Genomic DNA, 19619 nt, shown 5'->3' on the forward strand with positions numbered 1-19619 from the left:
ATTACGCCTTGAACCTGTCTTCATCGCATGCCCACCTTCTTGCTTTTCCAGCAGAGGATAGTGATCAGGAGTAGGAGCCTTGGCCTATTTTCCTCTCTTTAACATGTGTGCTAAAGCTAGCTAAGCAACAGAACCAGGATCAATTAATCCAACACAAACCAGTGTTATTTCTCTGTAGTAGCAATCATAACTCCCTGGAGAAACAGGACAACAAAATACAGACTTGATTTTATAACTCTCAATAACATGGTGTAGATTTTGGTTTTCACTGCCTGAGCCATGACCTGACACAGTATCGGCCACCACTTATAGAAACCACCAAGTTATTTATTCCTGGAAGATTGTTATCTGAGTACAGCTTGAATCGATCAAATTCTCTGGGTTAAATTTCCTCAGACACTCTGGACGTTAACTTTGGCAGGAGTCAGATAGAATAGCCCAGATAAAAGATTTGCTGCGTCCAAACTTCAATTAGGGTTTCCTGCTTTGAACAGGAGGGAGCAAAACCTCCACCTCACCCTACAAGGACAGTGACATTGAGTGGGGGGGGGGGGATTAGACTCCCTATATGTCCTTGGCTCTTGATGAAAAAAAAAGCCAGCAAAGCCAGTGAGGAGAGAGACACCAGCTTCTAGAAGGGATGAAGGCGGCACGGTGGCACAGTGGTTAACACTGCTGCCTCACAGCGCCAGGGACACAAGCTCGATTCCTGGCTTAGGCCACTGTCTGTGTGAAGTCTGCAAGTTCTCCCCGTGTTTGTGTGGGTTTCCTCCGGGTGCTCCGGTTTCCTCCTACAGTCCGTGCTGCTTAGGTGCATCGGCCATGCTAAATTCTTCCTCCGTTTACCTGAACAGGCGCTGAAGGGTGGCGACTAGGGGATTTTCACAGTAACTTTATTGTTAATGTAAGCATACTTGTGACTAATAAATAAACTTTAAGTGGGCCCCGCTTGGATTCAGTGGGTTGGAAGATCCAGGCTAGGGAACCAAGATATGGAGTCTAGTTTCAATTGTAGGGTACAAAATCTATTGCGGGAGTGGAGCTGGACACCATTTCCTTCCCTCCAGGCTTCAGTATTTTCACCAGTGCAGAGCAGGTAGATACCTGCCTGCTTTGCCCAGACAAACAAGGTGTCTGTCCTCTTTGTGAGGCCGCTAACTCTGGCAGGGTCAGCACTGGAGGGCATTAACAATCTGCGATCCCAGCACTCCCACTGGGATCACAGCAGGTGCTCCACACTCACAAGTGAAACCAGCAGCTAACCCGGACACCACCATAAAGCACGAAAGGAACAATTTTCCAAAGGGCTGTTTTTCCAATGGGAACTCTTGCATGGCAGCTGCCGATACTGGGAAAGCGTGGGTGTGTTCCCTTCAAATTCCCAATTTGCTCATCGAGGCTTCCTCTCAGCAGCAGAAAGAAGACCAATAATCGGCCCGTAAATCTTACAAAACACCCACGAGGCCAAACACTTTTAAAGAGTTGTTTGGTTTTGAAGATTTTGTCAATACCTTACTATGAACATGCTCCCTCTGTACTTATCTCACTTCACTGGTAGGATGGACAACCTGCATCCTGGAAAAGTGTATTCAAGGGTATGAATGTCTGTCGCTGTCACGATTGAAGTGAATTATTAAGAAGCTGGTCCCAAATAGTTGTCAATGTACAACGACCTTTTCTTTATAATTGTACAAATTCAATGCATTCTGAGCAGATTCTGAGATGAAAATAGTATCAATCAATAGCATCATAACTGCTTCAACCAAGGTATATGTAGCACTGTGGTTAATAGGTAATCCTTAAGAGTAGCGATGACTCAATGGATAACTCTATGGTTCCACTATGTAACCCAACCAAAGTAAAGTACCTGCTTTGATCTTTATTCACTGCTGTGTTGACAGATCTCAGGTGGCAATAGGAATGTGATAATCTGTCTGTCTCCAATGTCCCCACTCCCGCTTGCCTGCTTTGCAGTGAAAGTGTTCCTGTCAGGTATGAACATGACTGTGCTTGGGTACGATCTCTGCTCCTGCCCCCTTCCCTTCCGACTGAATATTTATACGAACACTGTCCCATTCTAACTTCACAAATGAAACACATGGCAGCGAGGGTAAATTACTGGAGGCAGGCTGGCTCTCGTGTACCCCAGCATTATTTGCTACTTTGAGGATGGTAGAACATTCGTGGGGAGGGGGAGGGGGTGGCAGATGGAGTGAGCTGCAGGGAAAAGAATAACAATGAGAGAAAATCTAGATCTAATCCTCCAGGCAAGTAATTACCTCCATGTAATGAATTATTGTACTGCATTGTGCTGATCCATGTAAAATATCATGACCCTTTTCCATTATGTGTCATTTAGCCACAACATTTTTCAAGTTTAACACCACTTCTCACACAAAAGCCCTCCTGAAAGAAACTTGTGCACTATATCAAATTAGATGAAAACCAGATTGGAAAAAGGCCTGTATTTAACAGAACTGATGTGGAGATACTGGCGTTGGATTGGGGTGGGCACAGTAAAAAGTTAAAGTCCAGGTTAAAGTCCAACAGGTTTATCTGGAATCAGGAGCTTACGGAGCACTGCTCCTTCATCAGTTGAGTGGAGATGTAGGCTTCACAAACACATATACAGACAGAGACACAATTGCAAAATAATGGTTGGAATGTGAGTCTTTTCAGGAATCAAGTCTTTACAGGTACAGGCAGTGCGAGTGGAGAGAGGGATAATCACACGTTAAAAAGGTGTGAATTGTCTCAAGCCAGAATTGAATGGTACTTTCCCTCCATCTGACTCCTAGACAGGCACAATAAGGTTGACGTTCCGTAGAATCATAGAAAATAGGAGCAGGAGGATGCCATTCGGCCCTTCGAGCCTACTCTGTCATTCATTATGATCATGGACAATCATCCAATTTAATAGCCTGATCCCGTCTTCTCCCCATATCCTTTGATCCCCTTCGCTTCAAGTGCTATATTTAATTGCTTCTTGGAAACATTCAATGTTTTGTCCTCAACTACTTTCGGTGGTTGCGAATTCTACAGGCTGACCGCTTTCTGTTTTTGCAACTGAAAACACAAATTTGCAAATCTAATAATGATGCAGAGTTTTGACAAGATACCCAAAATAGCTCCAAAGCTAAGCTTCTGGCTGGTATTCTCCGGCCGCTCATGCCGGCTGGATTCTCCGGTCCCACCGGCAGTGCATCCCCGCCCATTGGTTTCCCGCCGGCTTGGGGTGACGTCAATGGGAATTCCCATTGACCGCGGCAGGACCAGAGAATCCCGCCACTAGCAAACAACGTACCACCTCCCGTCAGTGGGAAACACGTGACTGGGAGGCCGGAGAATCTCGCCCTCAGTTTTTAAAATCAACTCTAAGTGAATTAACCCTCTTTGCTGATTATTTATCCGAATGAACTTAAAACTGCCACAAATTTAAAATGATGAAAAGTATAGATATTAGTTGATTCCCATAATGTGGAGAAAGAAATTTGATGTCAATTTGAATGTACATATCGATTCAGTTTGCCTACAGGAAGATTAAAATAGGATTAAGCTCCAAGACAAATCAAACACTATCTCAACATCTCTGCACACTGATTGTTACCAATAAGTTATTGGAAAGGTAGGTCTGTATGGAATAAGTGTTAACCTACATCTTGTCCTAGTTTATGAGCTTGTATCACAATGTTAATACTGGAACCTGCTGATTAATTATTTATTAAATGATGTTCACTTCTGTTGTCCTCACTAAATGCATTAGGCACGGTGGCATAGTGGCTAGCACTGCTGCCTCACAGGCGCCAGGGACCTGGGTTCGATTCCCGGTTTGTGCGGAGTTTGCATGTTCTCCCTCTATCTGCGTAGGTTTCCTCCAGGTGCTCTGGTTTCCTCCCACAGTCTGAAAGACGTGCTGGTTAGGTGCATTGGCCATACTAAATTCTCCCACAATGTACCCGAACAGGCGCTGGAGTGTGGCGACTCGGGGATTTTCACAGTAACTTCATTGCAGTGTTAATGTGACAATTATTAGCGTCACAAGCCTACTTGTGACACTAATAAATAAACTTATGCTTACTTAAGCCATTATAGAAATCCTTCATTTGTAAAAATTGACAATGTCTATGTATGATGGAGTCGTTTTTCGAATGGCAAAAAATGTTTTAGCGCAGAGTCTATTTTTTTAATGCATTTCATTCCTAATGAATTATTTTCCATTTTGTTTTATTGTTTGGGCCAATGCTTTGAGAGAGATTTGACCTGTGGCTGAGATGCTGAAATCAGTCATCAAACATTTGTTATTACCTAATGGATCAGATTACTGTAATTGTCTGCTCCAATGTAGTTCACAATGATATATACAGTCATTACACACACACACTGTGCAATTGTGTCGTGTCCACTTCAGTTTCATTGCTACAGTTTTAATGTTTCAGCTCCCGGTTTTTGGGTTGGATTCTGGCGAGCGTTATTCCAATTGGTCACTATGGAAACCCATAGAAACGGCGTAAATGCTGATCAGGCCATTTTCCTAAAGTTTCCACGGCTCTTCCAAAGATACGGCAGATGACTGGGAGCATCCCTGTGGACGTTCACCTCCACAATTGTACTTGAAAGTATTTTTAATTTGCTCCCCAACGATGACACCCTTAACTCTGAGTTTTAACCGAACAAGAGCCTGTCTGTATGGAGACTGCACATTCTCCCTGTATCTGTATGGGTTTCCTCCGGGTGAAACATAGAATCCCTACAGTGCCATTCGGCCCATCAAGTCTAAACCGACCACAATCCAACCCAGGCCCTATTCCCATAACCCCATGTATTTACCCTAGCTTGTCCCCCTGACACCAAGGGGCAATTTAGCATGGCCAATCCACCTAACCCGCACATCTTTGGGATGTGGGAGGAAACCGGATCACCAGGAGGAAACCCACGCAGACGTAGAGAAAGTTCAAACTCCACACGGACAGTGACCCAAGCCGGGAATCGAACCCAGGTCCCTGGCGCTGTGAGGTAGCAGTGCTACCCATTGTGCCACCATGCTGCCCTCCACTGGAGCACCAGAAATTGGTGCTCCAGTTTCCTCCCACAGTCCGATAGATGTGCTGGTTACGTGTATTGGCCATACTAAATTCTCCTTCAGTCTACCCAAACAGGCACCGGAGTAACTTCATTGCAGTGTTAATGTAAGCCTACTTGTGACTAATAAATAAACTTTTAATGGAATTCCTTGCAAACGTAAATGGAACCAATGTGCCTTTGACGGCAGATATTCATGGTCCCAATAGGTGGAATTTTCCCGCAGCCCAGAGAAGGAGTGGGAATGTGAAGCATTTTCCGCTGCTGAGGCTGGCGGGAAAGCACGCCTTATGTTCCAGCTCCGACCTCATTAATTATGCAACTGGATGTTTTGCTCTTTATTCTGTGGTGGGGCAGGCAAGATGTAGTCATCCAGGCGTCATCATGAAAAAGCACCCAATGTCACTGATCCACTATTGAAGAAAGAAGATGGACCTCTTGAAAATGAAGATGGATCTTTGGGGGCACTCTGAGGCCAAAATATGGACTTGCTGAGAAAGAAGACGGATCTGCAGGAACAAGCTAAAGCTGGCAGATGATTCTGAGTCTGGAAGATCCATCACCTCACCCCACCCCACCCAATGCTGCGGTGTTCTGGGGTGCAGGTAGCCTCCATTCTGAACTCCGGAGGCCATTATTCAGATGAGTCATGACTTCTGGATGTTCCATTGTTCCAGACGTGTTTGGGATCAGCGAGAATCCGGTGGGCTGGGCTGGGCGGGGCGGGGGGGGGGGGGGGTTCTGGTTCGACCTTCATCTGTAACCTAAGTGGGATGCAAATCAGTTTCACTCTGGCTTTCCTTCAGGTTTCCTGATCCATGATGGCGGACACCAGCAGAAGATACCATGTGAAATTCACACCAGCACTAAACTCATTTGGGCATTCCTATCAAAATCTAACCCCCTCCCACCCATCATTGGCCCTGCCAGTGGGAGCACGGCAGAATTCCACCCAAAGTGTTTGGAAAATCTCAACTTGTACTATGAATGCCAATCTGCCATGTTAAAGTAAAAACTCTTACATACCAAGATATGGTCTGACAGCAATGATCTGGTGGAGTAGACACCTGCTCATGATAGAATCCAATCATTATTTACTGCACTGAAGCCAATACACAAAGTCGGGTGGGTTCCCTAACAGGCAGACCATCTGCTCCGATAGATTTACCATCCAGGCAGTGAAAACTTATCCCAATATTTTTGACAATCATTGTTTTAAGTCTTTTGCACATGTGCATTAAAGAAGGTCTTGGGCACACTGTAATAGATAGGATGACACACTCATAATGACAGCTGCCCAACTGTCTGCTCATTCAAATAGATATAAATAGATAAATAGATGGTGGCTTCATCCCAAATATGAGATCCTCCATGCTTAATCTTTTTCAATCCATTCCACCTGGGCAAGTAAACACAAAGAGAACTATCTGCCCCATTAATGTATTTTGATCTGTAGACCCTGCTGCAGGAGGTAGCTCGCCCAATGTACTGATATCAGCCCAGAGGCCTAATTTCAGGTGAGTCTTGGGGCTCCCCATGTTGCATCATAAATGGGCCTTAGCCAGAATTCTGAAGTGAAGACCAAGAGACAATCATAGAGGATCGTCGAAGGCACCAAGGTTTGTTTGTTTGGGGCCAAGCCAATGTCTTGGAGATTCTGTAGTTTTTGATATTCATAAAGGATGTGGCCCTAGCAGGCCTGTGAAGAGTGCTGTTGGGCCTACCCTTGGAGCTGCACATTCTTAGGGCCAATATTTTGAATATGCACCAATGGCAAGGAGTTTATCCAATGTCTGCTTGTTAATAGTGAGCCAGCACACCCTGTTGTCTACATGAACTCAGCAATTCATACAATGTCCTTAATTTTCCTTTAATTGTTGACATGCTAATATTTTAACTCTTCTCTGTTTTGATTCAAGTCGTCAACATTGTCTTTGGGAAATTAAGCCAAGGAAGTTACTGGGAATGAATCAATACCTGCCTTTGGTTGATTCATTCTAACCAGTAGGTTCTGGAGATGTCTTTAATTGGTTAGAAGATGATGATGATGCAGGTTACAGCAGTTTAAATCTAATGTATTTGTAATGTGGTCATTAATTACAGCGGTTGTAATGGGTGAATGTTCAACAACGTGCTTACCTGCCAGCTTCAAATGTGAACCAAGTTGAGTCCCTCCCATACCGTCTGAGAGAACTGAGTGGCCACATAACAAGTTTCACTCTGGGGTTATGGATATCCCACAGATAAATGTTTTCATGGGTGATCTGCATGGTGCATTCTCCATAAATGTCCAAGTTGGGTGTTGGCATCAGGTACACGTTGAACCGCTCTGAAGGGACACAGAAACAAAGAGATTTATATGGTCATACACAGTATTTACAGCACAGAAACAACAATTGGTCCAAGCTGGTTTATGCTCCCCACGCTTCCTCCCACCCTTCTTCATCTAACTCCTTTAATATAAATTTCTGCGACTTTTTCTCATGTTTATATTTGTCTAGCTTCTCCCAAAATACATTTATGCCAGTCATCTCAACTGGTCCTTGTGCTAACGAGTTCCACAATCTCGGAGTGAAGAGATTTCTCCTGAATTCCCCCTTATATACATAGCTAGGGGGTCGCTTAGCTCAGTTGGCTGGACAGCTGGCTCATGGCGCGGAGCGATGCCAACAACATGGGTTCAATTCTCGTACCAGCTGAGGTTATTCATGAAGGCCCTCGCCTGAGGTATGGCGACCCACAGGTTAAATGACCACCAGTCAGCTCTCATAGGGGAGAGCAGCCTTCTGGGAAGTGGCGACATTTACACAACCCTTTGTTCTGGTGTTTTCTTCAAGTGGAAACATCTCCTCCATGTCAACTCTACCAAACTGCTTCAAATTCTTAAAGAATCAGGTCTTTCCTCCACGTTCTCTATTCTGGAGATGAGCGCCCCAGCCTGTTCAATCTTTCCTTACACGTATAACATGTTAAGGTGTATCCTCATTATAAGATCTTTGGGAAAAGCATAATGGCAAGTTTGACCAGACTCACTGCAGATCATGATGTGGAAAGAAAAATCAGTCCTCGTCACCAGAGCAATGAATAATTTTACTTTGTGAATTAATACCTTTCGCACTCTATAAGACTGTTTCCTGGTACATTTAAGACCTCTAGTTAGGCCAGTTTTCCAAAACACAACCAAAGCCAGGCGAACCAATTTTGCAGAAGGAATCCAAAGTTATTCAGGGCCTCGAAGCCTATTTTTTTTGCCTATACCAATATAGAAGGCAGCTCACCATAGCCATACACGTCTTGCCTTCCATGTTGGAGGCTTAGGTGCCAGAGAAACAGGCTGGCACCATCCCATTTCTGGGTAATTGAAACCAATTAACTTCCCTACTATAGCCAGAGGTAACTCAGAACAGATGAGGAACCTTCTCAGCCTTCAGGTTTCAATATTATGACAAATGCCAATAAACCATCATAGAGGTTCCCTTTAAATATTCAACAGCTTATATTAGAATGCTCAAAATTTAGAAATGATATTTTATTTAAGTTTATTTATTAGTGTCACAAGTAGGCTTACACTAACACTGCAACTACTGTGAAAATCCCCTACTCACCACACTCCGGTGTCTGTTCGGGTACACTGAGGGAGAATTTAGCATGGCCAATGCACCTAACTAGCACGTCTTTCAGACTGTACGAGGAAACTGGAGCACCCGGAGGAAACCCACGCAGACACGGGGAGAACTTGCAGACACCGCACAGACAGTGACCCAAGCCGGGAATCGAACCCGGGTCCCTGGCGCTGTGAGGCAGCAGTGCTAACCACTGTGTCACCGTGCCGTTGTCTTGGATGAGTTGCAAGTTCCTTCCAGTTAAAACATTGGGAAAACCAAATCGATTGTCCTTGGCTCCCATCGCAGCTCCAGACCTTGGCTAGAAATTCCATTCCCTTTCCAGACCACTGTCTCAGGTTGAAGCAAACTGTTCAGAATCTCGCCGTCCTGTCTGATCCTGACTCGGCTTTCAGACACGATAACTTTTCTCCCACAGAGATAAGCTACTTCTACCTCTGCCCTATCCTACCCCACCTGTCACTGAAAGCCCCATCCATGCCCAAAACTTCCAACTCCATGAGAATTGTAGAGGACTAGGACATGCTTAACCCCGCAATGGAGCAGGCCAGGTTGGAGTTCCAAATGCGTGGACAGCCTACACCCTTAAGCGGCACTGTGGAAAACTGCAAACCCTGGGGATGGGATCAGGAAGTCTAGAATCTGGACCGCCATTTTTTAAAGGGACATTCTGACTTGGTAAAAATTCGGCACTAAACTTCTGTTTGTTGCCTGCAGAACACTTCCTGGTGCTGCTGATTTACACTCATTTGACAGTATTAATTATCTTCTCGCATTACTGGTAATTTTATAGAATTCAGAGATTCTGTTAGTGTTCTCCAAAATGACACTTGAAAGGCGGACTCTGACATCCTCATTAAGGATATGTGCATTAACTATATAAAAATCATTAAATTGCCTTTATTCTGCATAAATCAAATTAGAATCCAGCATATATTAATCTGCAGCAGTGGTCAAGTACCTTTCCAAGGGTTTAGTTAATTCTATATTCATTGATCTCTCAAACCACATATTATTCCATGTTACTTACCACTTTAAATGCACACAAATCTTCAGGTTTCAATACAGCTTACAGCTTTATGGGCTTTGAATTGCAGACGTGTCTCTCATACATTATTGAAAGCTGGAGATTTCCCTGTTTCAAAGCATCGTCCTTGTCAGTTTCCCAAATTGCTATTAAACAAACCAGACAACTCTCATCTTGAAACATTCATGTTATAATTCTGTCAGAAGGCGAAATAAAATGCCGTGCTTGGTTGGCTAAAATGCATATTTTTTTGTCAAACTGACAGGAATCGGTCTTTGAGAAGGGACACTGTTCCTCAGTTGCAGGCAGTCCTACCCTGAGGATTACTGTATTCTCCTGAGCTAGACCCTGCAATAGCACTGGGGTGCGGGGTGCAGTTTCACCCCCTTCCTCTTCATGATGGACATGATGGGTTGAGTTGAGAAAGTTGTGAGACACAACTCCAAAGGACTCTGATTCCAAAGATGTGCCGGTTAGGTTGATTGGCCAGGTTAAAAATTGCCCCTGAGATGCGTAAGTGAGAGGGATTAGCGGGTAAATATGTGGGGGTAGGGCCTGCGTGGGATTGTGGTCGGTGCAGACTCGATGGGCCGAATGGCCTCCTTCTGCACTGTAGGGTTTCTATGATTTCTTCTATGATTTCTATAACTCCAACCCACTATGGACTTTGCTATTTCCAGTTTAACCATGGCGGGTTTAGGGGTGTCTGTGTAACTTCCTTTGTATTGGTTTATTGACTATCATATTTAAATGAGACAGTGGTCTTCAGATTTTGGGAGCTATTTAAATTGAACAGCTGTAGGCTGGGTTTCCCAGGGAGGTGGGAATTGTCAGAATTCAGCAGGTAAATGCTTTTTTGTCACTGCTTGTGGGCCAGGAGGAAGAATAGTGCTTCCACCCACGCCTCCCCCCACCAAGCAAAACTACTGTCATGAACTCTCCATCTCTGTGTGTGGTTGAATTCCCTGCAAACTTCAGACCCATCCCTCAATCTCCTCCCTGCTTGTGATGCCGAGGCAATATAAGGCTAAGTGCTGGAAAATGGGATGAGAATAGTTAGGTGGTTTGTTTTTGACCAGCACAGATGCAATGAGCCAAAGGACCTTTTTCTGTGCTGTGTACCTCTATGACTCTATCTCTCCTTCCCTGCCTTCTTGCTGCCATATTCCGATTCACCCTGCCAATACTCATCCTTCTCCATTTGCCAGTGACTATCCTCACAGCTCTTCAGCTGTGACCTATTAACTGCAACCTTCCACTTTAGACCTAATTTGTATGTTAATTGTTTAATAGCACTCACTGGGATATATAAAGGGGTTATAGGAGGCACTGGGTATTGGTTGTGTGTATGTGGAGTCGTAAAAGAGAATAAAGTGAGTTTGTGAAGAAGCTGGACTTGAATCATCGTTTCTTACTGGACTGTAACTGAGAGGCTCAACACCTATCACTGTCGGTTTTCCTGCTCGGTATGAGGCCAGCCTTCAATCTGATTGGTTTGAGAAACGCAGTCCTGCCCCTAGATTTGACAGGACCTCCACCTTCCCATGACTCCTGGGATTCCCAACCACAGACACATATTCCCAATCCCTCTCACTATCTTACAGGATGGAATATATATTACTAGATACTTTTCTAACTTTGCACTCCTGGTGGGAGCTTTGTCCATTGATGGCCTGCATCTAATTTGTACCATTAATTCATTTGATTTGAAATGAGAGCGCGCTCAAATTTCTAAAGGAGATTATGTGTTTTTTTCCTTGGATTCCGGACATGCTGATGCTGATGAATGTGACCTTCCTGAACAGAGTTTGACCATTTACGTCATTCATTGAATGAAGGTTTTTAAACAAAGCTCACTATCTGCTTGCAAAACGCAATGCCGCGTAAATCAGTCGCTGAAAGTAAGCATGCAGGCAGTAAAGGAGGCAAATGGTATGTTGGCCTTCATAGCGAGAGGATTTGAGTGTAGGAATAGGGATGTTCTGCTGCAATTGTATGGGGCATTGGTGAGGCCACACCTAGAGTATCGTGTGAGGTTTGGTGTCCTTATCTGAGGAAGGATATCCTTGCTATAGAGGGAGTGCAGTGAAGGTTTACCAGGCTGACTCCTGGGATGGCAGGTCTGTCCAAGAGGAGAGACTAAGTCAGTTAGGATTATATTCACTGGAGTTTAGAAAAGTGAGGGGGAATCTCATAGAAACTTATAAAATTCTCACAGGGTTAGACAGACCAGATTCAGAAATAATGTTCCCAATAATGGGGGACTCCAGAACTAGGGGTCATAGTTTGAGGATAAGGGATAAACCTTTTAGAACTGAGGTGAGGAAAAATTTCTTCACCCAGAGGGTGGTGAATGTGTGGAATTCACTACCACAGAATGTAGTTGAGGCCAAAACATTATCTGATTTGAAGAAGAAATAGATAAAGCTCTTTGGCCTAAAGGGAGCAAGGGATGGGCTCCTATGAAGGTAGCCTTCCTGAACAGAGTTTGAGCATTTATATCCTTCATTGATCTAGGTTTAATTTAATTTATTATTGTCACATACAAGAAAAGTATTGTTTCTTACGCGCTATACAGACTTGGCATGCCATTCATAGAGAAGGAAAGGAGAGGGTGCAGAATGTAGTGTTACAGTCATAGCTAGGGTGTAGAGAAAGATCAACTTAATGCAAGGTAGGTCCATTCAAAAGTCTGATGGTAGCTGGGAAGAAGCTGTTTTTCAGTCGGTTGGTCCGTGACCTCAGACTTTTGTATCTTTTTCCCGACAGAAGTTTTAACAAAGTTTACTAACTGGTTGCAAAACGCAAGCCTCAGGATGTCCGATATGAAATTGTGATACCTCCAGTGCTTGCGCACCACATTTAAAGCCTTTTATTCTGCCTCTTCCCATATTGAGATACAGCTTTGTAGTTGGGACTGAGTATTTAGCCTGTATTTTCCATTGCTGAATAGCCATTGCGAACTGGGCAGCTGTAATGGAAAATGGGAATATCTCTCGAACTTCCCTTCCCCTGCACTACAGTGCGGTTTCCAAAGGGTAAAGTGCAAGGCTGCCCTACTTGAACAGTTTAAACAATGGAAGTCAAAAAGGGCAAAAGAAACTATGATGGGGGCATGCAAAGAAGTGTGTACATCTTACTAACTACAATCTTAACGATCCTTTGGACACAGTGTATGTCATGTTTCCAGCAGCACTGCAGGCCAGGTCATTCTGATTGGACACATCTGCCACAGTTTCACAAACATATCCACTGGCTCTGATGTGGGGAACTGACACACATGGCACTGACCACGGGGAACTGCCTCTACACACTCCACAGTGGTAGAAAACCAGATGCAGGGCTGTGCCATCTGCTTCAAGCAGCTGCCCTGCGGCATAGGTCTGGCAGTGTCAGTAATGGCGAGCTGGAGCTTCAACCTGGACTGGGCGCCTTTCCAGGCTTGCTACAATCCTGATTTAAAGGGGTGATGCCACACAGTGGCATAAAGGGGCAATCTTTCGCCCATCCCACTCATGCAGCACCATCTCCCTATCAACAATCATCTTCCCTGTAGGCGTGGGTTTGCATCTTGGATTCCTTTCCTATTCACTTCTTTCCTGTAATTCCTCACTCCCTTCAGGATTGGCACAAGTTGAGATGGATGGAAATTCCTTCTGAACTTGTTTTTTGCTCCCCTGGATTTAACATTCCTCTTTAAATTTCACGGATGAATAATATTCCACTCTTACCAGTGATGTGCTCTTCAAACCTTCCAAAATTTCATAGAATAGACTAGAATTCCGACAGTGCAGAAGGAGACCCATCGAGCCTGCACTGACAACATTCTCACCCAGGCCCTATCCCCATAAACTCACATACTTACCCTGCTAATCCCCCTGACACTGAGGGGCAATTTAGCACGGCCAATCCACTTAACCTGCACATCTTTGTATTTGTACTGTGGGAGGAAACTGGAGCCTCCGGAGGAAACCCATGCAGTCACGGGGAGAATGTGCAAACTCCACACAGACAGTCACCCAAGGCCGGAATTGAACCCTCGTCCCTGGCACTGTGAGGCAGCAGTGCTAACCACTGTGCCACCATGTTGTCCCAAACTGAAGCTAATGACCTGAATGGAAAACCAGTGCAGGCAACACACCTCCCATTTAAGTCCGTTTGAAAACTACAAACAGCCAACAGTTCTAGTGCATTCTGCAAGGCTACAGACCATGTGCTGGAAAAAGGGATTAAAATGAATGGCTGGTTCCTTTTTTGGCTGGAACAGACGGGATGGGCTGAATGGCCTCTTTCTGTACTGTGACTTTTTGGATATAAACACAGCCAATCTAGGTTTTAGCCTGCCCCAAATAACCAGTATCATAATATTATTAATTGGAATGCAAATATACCAGAACTTGACCGCGGTTTGTTAATTAAATGATCTTTTGCATCAGATATGCTGAATATTTTCAGACATTTATTTTTCCCTCTAATATATTTTCTGTGAAAGCTTCATGGTGTTGCACAAGAACTGAATCAGGAAGCAATTAGTTAGAGAAAGTAATTAATGAAAGAATGTTGTCATGCAGCGGAATTGTGTTGGACGGACTGGTTCAACCAGACAGTGAAAAAGAGCAGCTTATTGGCAGGTACATACAGAATACTGCACACTGTTGCCCATGCTGACAGAGACATAAAGGGCACATTCTTTAATAGCTGGGACTTGAACTGTGCTGCCATAATTGCTAAACCTCACCTAGTCAACATACACATCACAGAAGAGCTTAAAAAAGATGATAGGGCACTTTGTCGCTTTGTCTACAGAGATGCCAAGTTGGCCAATTTTGAAATATCCTGCATCAGAGAAGCTGGAATAAGGGAAGGTAGTTCCAAAGAAGTCATATGGAAAGACAAGCCACAGGAGCAATAGGATCTATTGAAGAACTGTACCTCTCACACTCTAGCCCTCCATTGGTTGTAGGGGCGGTTTCCCCGGACAGGTCACCCCATGGCCTGGGTCACCTGATCGGTCCCTTTAAAGGGGCCACGCCCCGCATACATAACAGGGCTCCATTTCAAAAAATGGCAGCACTTCTGAAAGGGCAGCTTTCAGTCAATACTTCTCTAGAGTAGAATACAGTTTTTCCAGTCCCTCTACTTTTCTTCAATCTTTAAAAGTATATTTTCACCTCGCACCATGCCAAGACATTGACCTGCGTATGATTACAGGACCAGTAACAATGTTCCAGTCCCTAACTCAAAGGTGATTCTTCATGTGTGAATCCTTGTGGTATTTATGAATTTTGGATCCTGTCACAACTGAGTCTGACACATCCATTGCTTGTACACCAAAAAAATACGCTCCTCTGTCGCCTGCTGCAAGGGACTGGTGTGACATTACTGTGCCTGTAATGACTTCGATCAGGCCATTCTGGTTGGCCTATTGGAGTATGAACTCCCTGATGAAGGATCCGATTGATGGGCTAATCAGGGAGTCTTTGCTTCGTACTTAACCAGAAGTGTCAGTTCCTCTGGCACCCCTGGAGATAGACTGCTAACTGCTAGCACTCCATGTACTGCTGTTAGAGTTGTAGATAAAGGGATTTTGGTGAAGGGGCTTCTGCCTCCGAAGACTTATTACAGTGCCTTTAAGAAATGAGTCATGTATCTTGTGCCGGATTGCTTTTTATACAGTCTGTTCTAACCGGCATCCTCTATTGTTACTGCAGCAATATGATTGCTAGAATGTTTGCTTTAATCTGGACAGACATTGCTTGGAGTTGTCAGAGAGCTGTGCCTCTCTTTACCACCCTCTGAAGTTGGAGACAGGAAATAAGTCTGTTTCTCTGAGATTCTGCCATTTGGGAGTGGATCTTTCTCCGAGATTCTTCTGCATGAGAGTCAGAAGCTAGGTGGCTGTCTGGATCTCTGTCCAGAGGAGTTAAGAGGCTGAAAATCTAGCATGCTTGTGAGCATATTGGTTTTTGGTGCTAACTGGTTCTGAAGAAGGAATTTATGTCTATGGGCATGTTGCTTAAATTGGAACAATAGAGAAGGATAGCTGTTAAGAATTAGAATTTGCATTATTTTAGTATTTCAACTGGTAAAAGTTATGCTAATTCTTTTTGTTATATATGAACTGTGTTCTTAAATAAAGTTTGTTCTAATAAAAGCTTTCTGGTGAGTCAACTGAATCAGACCTGAAGCAAAATACCTTACGCTCAGCCTAATACCAAAATCAAAAGGAAAAGTTAAGGTATAGGCGAACTTCAGAACATATCTTGGAGTTTCTGATCTGGTCCCTAACACTGGCAAATTCCAATGTTACGTAACATGAATCATATGTCATGATAGTCATCGGCTTCAGGAAGTGTAATGGAGAACATGACCCCGTCTACATCAATGGGGACGAAGTAGAAATGTTCGAGAGCTTCAAGGTTTTAGGTATCCAGATCACCAACAACCTGTCCTGGTTCCCCCGTGTCAACACTATAGTTAAGAAAGGCCACCAGTGCCTCTACTTTCTCAGAAGACTAAGGAAATTTGGCATGACTGCCACAACTCTCACCAACGTTTTCAGATGCAGCGTAGGAAGAATTCTTTCTGGTTGTATCACAGCTTGGTATGGCTCCTGTTCTGCCCAAGACCACAAGAAACTATAAAGGGTCATGAATGAAGCGCAGTCCATCACACAAACCAGCCTCCCATCCATTGACTCTGTCTACACTTCCCGCTGCCTCGGCAAAGCAGCCAGCATAATTAAGGACCCTACGCAATCCGGACATACTTTCTTCCACCTTCTTCCATCAGGAAAACGATACAAACGTTTGAGGTCACGTACCAACCGACTCAAGAACAGCTTCTTCTCTGCTGCCATCAGACTTTTGAATGGACTTACCCTGCACTAAGTTGATCTTTCTCTACTCCCTAGCTATGACTGTAACACTACATTCTGCACTCTCCTTTCCTTCTCTATGAACGGTATGCTTTGTCTGTATAACATGCAAGAAACAATACTTTTCACTGTATATTAATACATGTGACAATAATAAATCAAATGAATCGTTAATAAAATAGAGCACCTTAAGACTCATTTCACGTGATGTTGATTTTCTCAGAAATTTTCTCAGAACTTCTTTAATAACTCCTTTTCATTGCTAACATCTGTGTACTGATTGTTAACGTAAGCAATGTTCACTCACTTTCAGTAACATCTAAATAAATGGCACCGGCAAGCGAAAACTCCCTACTGCAAACTATGCCAGTCGGTGCCACCCAATCTCAATGTGAGAGAGCTGCAGAAACTGGGCCAACTCGGGGGCCCAATGTCCCGAAAAACCAGTCAAACTTGGATCTTGTAACTGGGTCATTTTAATATCGCATACGTATCCTAATCTTGCCCCACACACATTTTATTCACTATTTAATGCATATTTCTCCATTGCATCGTATTGTTTGGCATTTGGAGAATTTGGGATGCTCTGGTGTAAACCTCCTGCCTGTCTAAGAAGTAATAACAAGTGTATGAATCTGTTCCAATGCCATCTTAAGAGACATTTGGCTGGGTTTCTACTCACCCACTATGACTGATAATAATGTTCGCGTGTAGCAAGACTGGAATCTCTACTCTTCAGGCGTTTTGTGCAGCTACATTCCATTCAGCAAGCCTCACAACAACCCAAGGACACCTCTTTTGGATAAATATTTGTCACGCTTATGATGTGGCAACATGTTAGGGTCCTGCAGGGTCGGGGGATGAGCAATATATTCTCTGGCATCAAAATTCAGCTCTGTAGTTTGGTTGTTATGGGTTCCCGTTTAGCAGCAAAATGGTGTCAGCATTGCTTTTGTCCACTTCCAGCACGCCCTGTGCAAGACGCCGCCATTTTTTGGGCATTGGTGGGGGATGTGGAGAGAGAAACAGAGTTAATGTTTTGAGTCCAATATGAAGCTTCTTCAGACTCTCTTTCTCTCTCCACAGATTGCTGCCAGACCCACCGAGGTTTTCCAGCATTTTCTGTTTTTATTTCAGACCGCCGGCGCCTGCAGTATTTTGCTTTTACTTTAACGTCCTTCACAAACAGCTGGTGCCACAAATTCTGAGCTCTGGACCTCCAAACATCCACACGCTTCAGAGGACATCCATTCGAATGAGCAATGCACAGCATTATCAGCTCCGGAAATGTCCCTCCTCACCCGCAGCCTGAAGCTGGGAGTGGATGAGGAAGCTATGTATATGTACCAAGCTAATGTGCTCATGCTTAGCAGAATGCAACAGTGCTGTTCTGCAAAGTCCATCAGTAAAAAGGTGGTAGAGCCTCACAAAGACAAAAGACAACTCTTCAACAACTGTGCATTTACTTTCCAAGGATACAGGCGTGCTTACGTTTTACCACAGTGCTCAGAATATGCCGCCATGGCACGGAATTTTCTCTCTGAACCTGAAATATGGGCCAGGATTTTACCGCCCGCCATGGGAATTGGAGGTGGGCAAGGTGGGGACCATGGAGAGGTCCGTTAACCTCGGGCGTGATTTTATAGTTTCGGGACGAGCAAGGCTATAAAATCCTGCCCTAGGCAATCAATAATTACCGTGTATAAGGCCCTCACGAGATGCCTGGGTGTGTCATCACCGCGGGAGAGATTTGACTCAGGCAGTAGCATACAATGTGAAGAGTCAAATAGATCACCTATCCGCTATTTGTTTCCAAAGACACTGATGGCATTGACTATCGAGGGAAAGGCCTATGTGACGCTGCCTATTTTACAATACTGTTCTAACTTATTTCCAGATCGTTTGATAAGACAGCGGTGCTGTTAGCATCTTCTCTTGTTCTCCTTAATCCAATTCCGATTCCAGCTCTGGCTAGCAAGGCTTAGTGCTAGACCTCTCACCTCATTTCTGACTCAGTATGTGGTGAGCTCTAACCTACAACACCGTGGGGGGAATTTGCAGCAGAATTGCCCACTACCACACTAACCAGAGAGCATAGATTTGAGATCACCACCAAAATAGTAAGGCCAAAGCGTCGGAGAATGTTTGTTTCATAAAGGAGGTCATTTTATTGATTTAAAAGAAAAGCAAAATACTGCGGATGCTGGAGATCTGAAATAAAAACAGAAAATGAGGGAAATATTCAACAGCCAGAATTTTACTGCCCCGCCCACCATGGGAATCGGAGTGGGCGAGGGGCGGACAATGGGGAGCTCCGTTGACCTCAGGCGGGATTTTACGATTTCGGGCCAAGCGGGACCGTAAAACCCTGCCCAACAGGTCTGGCAGCATCTGGGGAGAGAGAAATAGAGTTAACGTTTCGTGTCCACTTTTATTAAGGTGACCCCCGAGGTTAGAGGGAGTCCCCATGCATTTTGCCTTCCCAACAAGTGAGCAGGGCATGGGGTCAGGAGGGTCTTGGAAAATTATCTTTCACAAAGAAAACCCCCTAAGTTCTGTGTTTTGCAAATCGATTCCCATCGCCATAAGGAGTTGGAAACCCTGCCCATGGAATGCCTTTATCAGAAATACACCAGGCAATGATACCAAGCCAGCAACTCTTTCAAAGAGCTAACATGGCTCTGATGGGCTAAATGATCTCCGTCCCCTACCACCCCACCGCTGCAGTGCCGTTGATGTCTTTGAGCCTTGGCAAAGATATTATCAATGGGCTGCAGCTGCCTGTAACAGGAGCCTCAAGAGGGCAACAGGCAAATCAGAGCACTTCCTCGAGGGATTGCTTCATAGAACCCTACAGTACAGAAGAAGCCCATTCAAGCCTGCACTGACAACAACCCCACCCAAGCCCTATCCCTGTAACCCCACGAATATACCCTGCTAATCCCCCTGACACTAAGGGGTAAATTAGCATGGCAATCAACCTAACCTGCACAACTTTGGAGTGTGGGAGGAA

The 19619-nt window shown here is 44.4% G+C and overlaps 1 protein-coding gene across 1 annotated transcript in view; it reads right to left on the minus strand.

Moving 5' to 3' along the window:
• Positions 1-19619, minus strand: part of dok6 (docking protein 6) — a 164070-nt gene that overhangs the window by 20887 nt on the left and 123564 nt on the right. Inside the window, exon 6 of the mRNA XM_078215510.1 lies at positions 7219-7408. Within this exon, the coding sequence (XP_078071636.1) occupies positions 7219-7408 (190 nt within the window). The remainder of the gene's footprint in view (positions 1-7218; positions 7409-19619) is intronic.

This window comes from Mustelus asterias, chromosome 7 (genome assembly GCF_964213995.1).
Source record: "Mustelus asterias chromosome 7, sMusAst1.hap1.1, whole genome shotgun sequence".
NCBI lineage: Eukaryota > Metazoa > Chordata > Chondrichthyes > Carcharhiniformes > Triakidae > Mustelus > Mustelus asterias.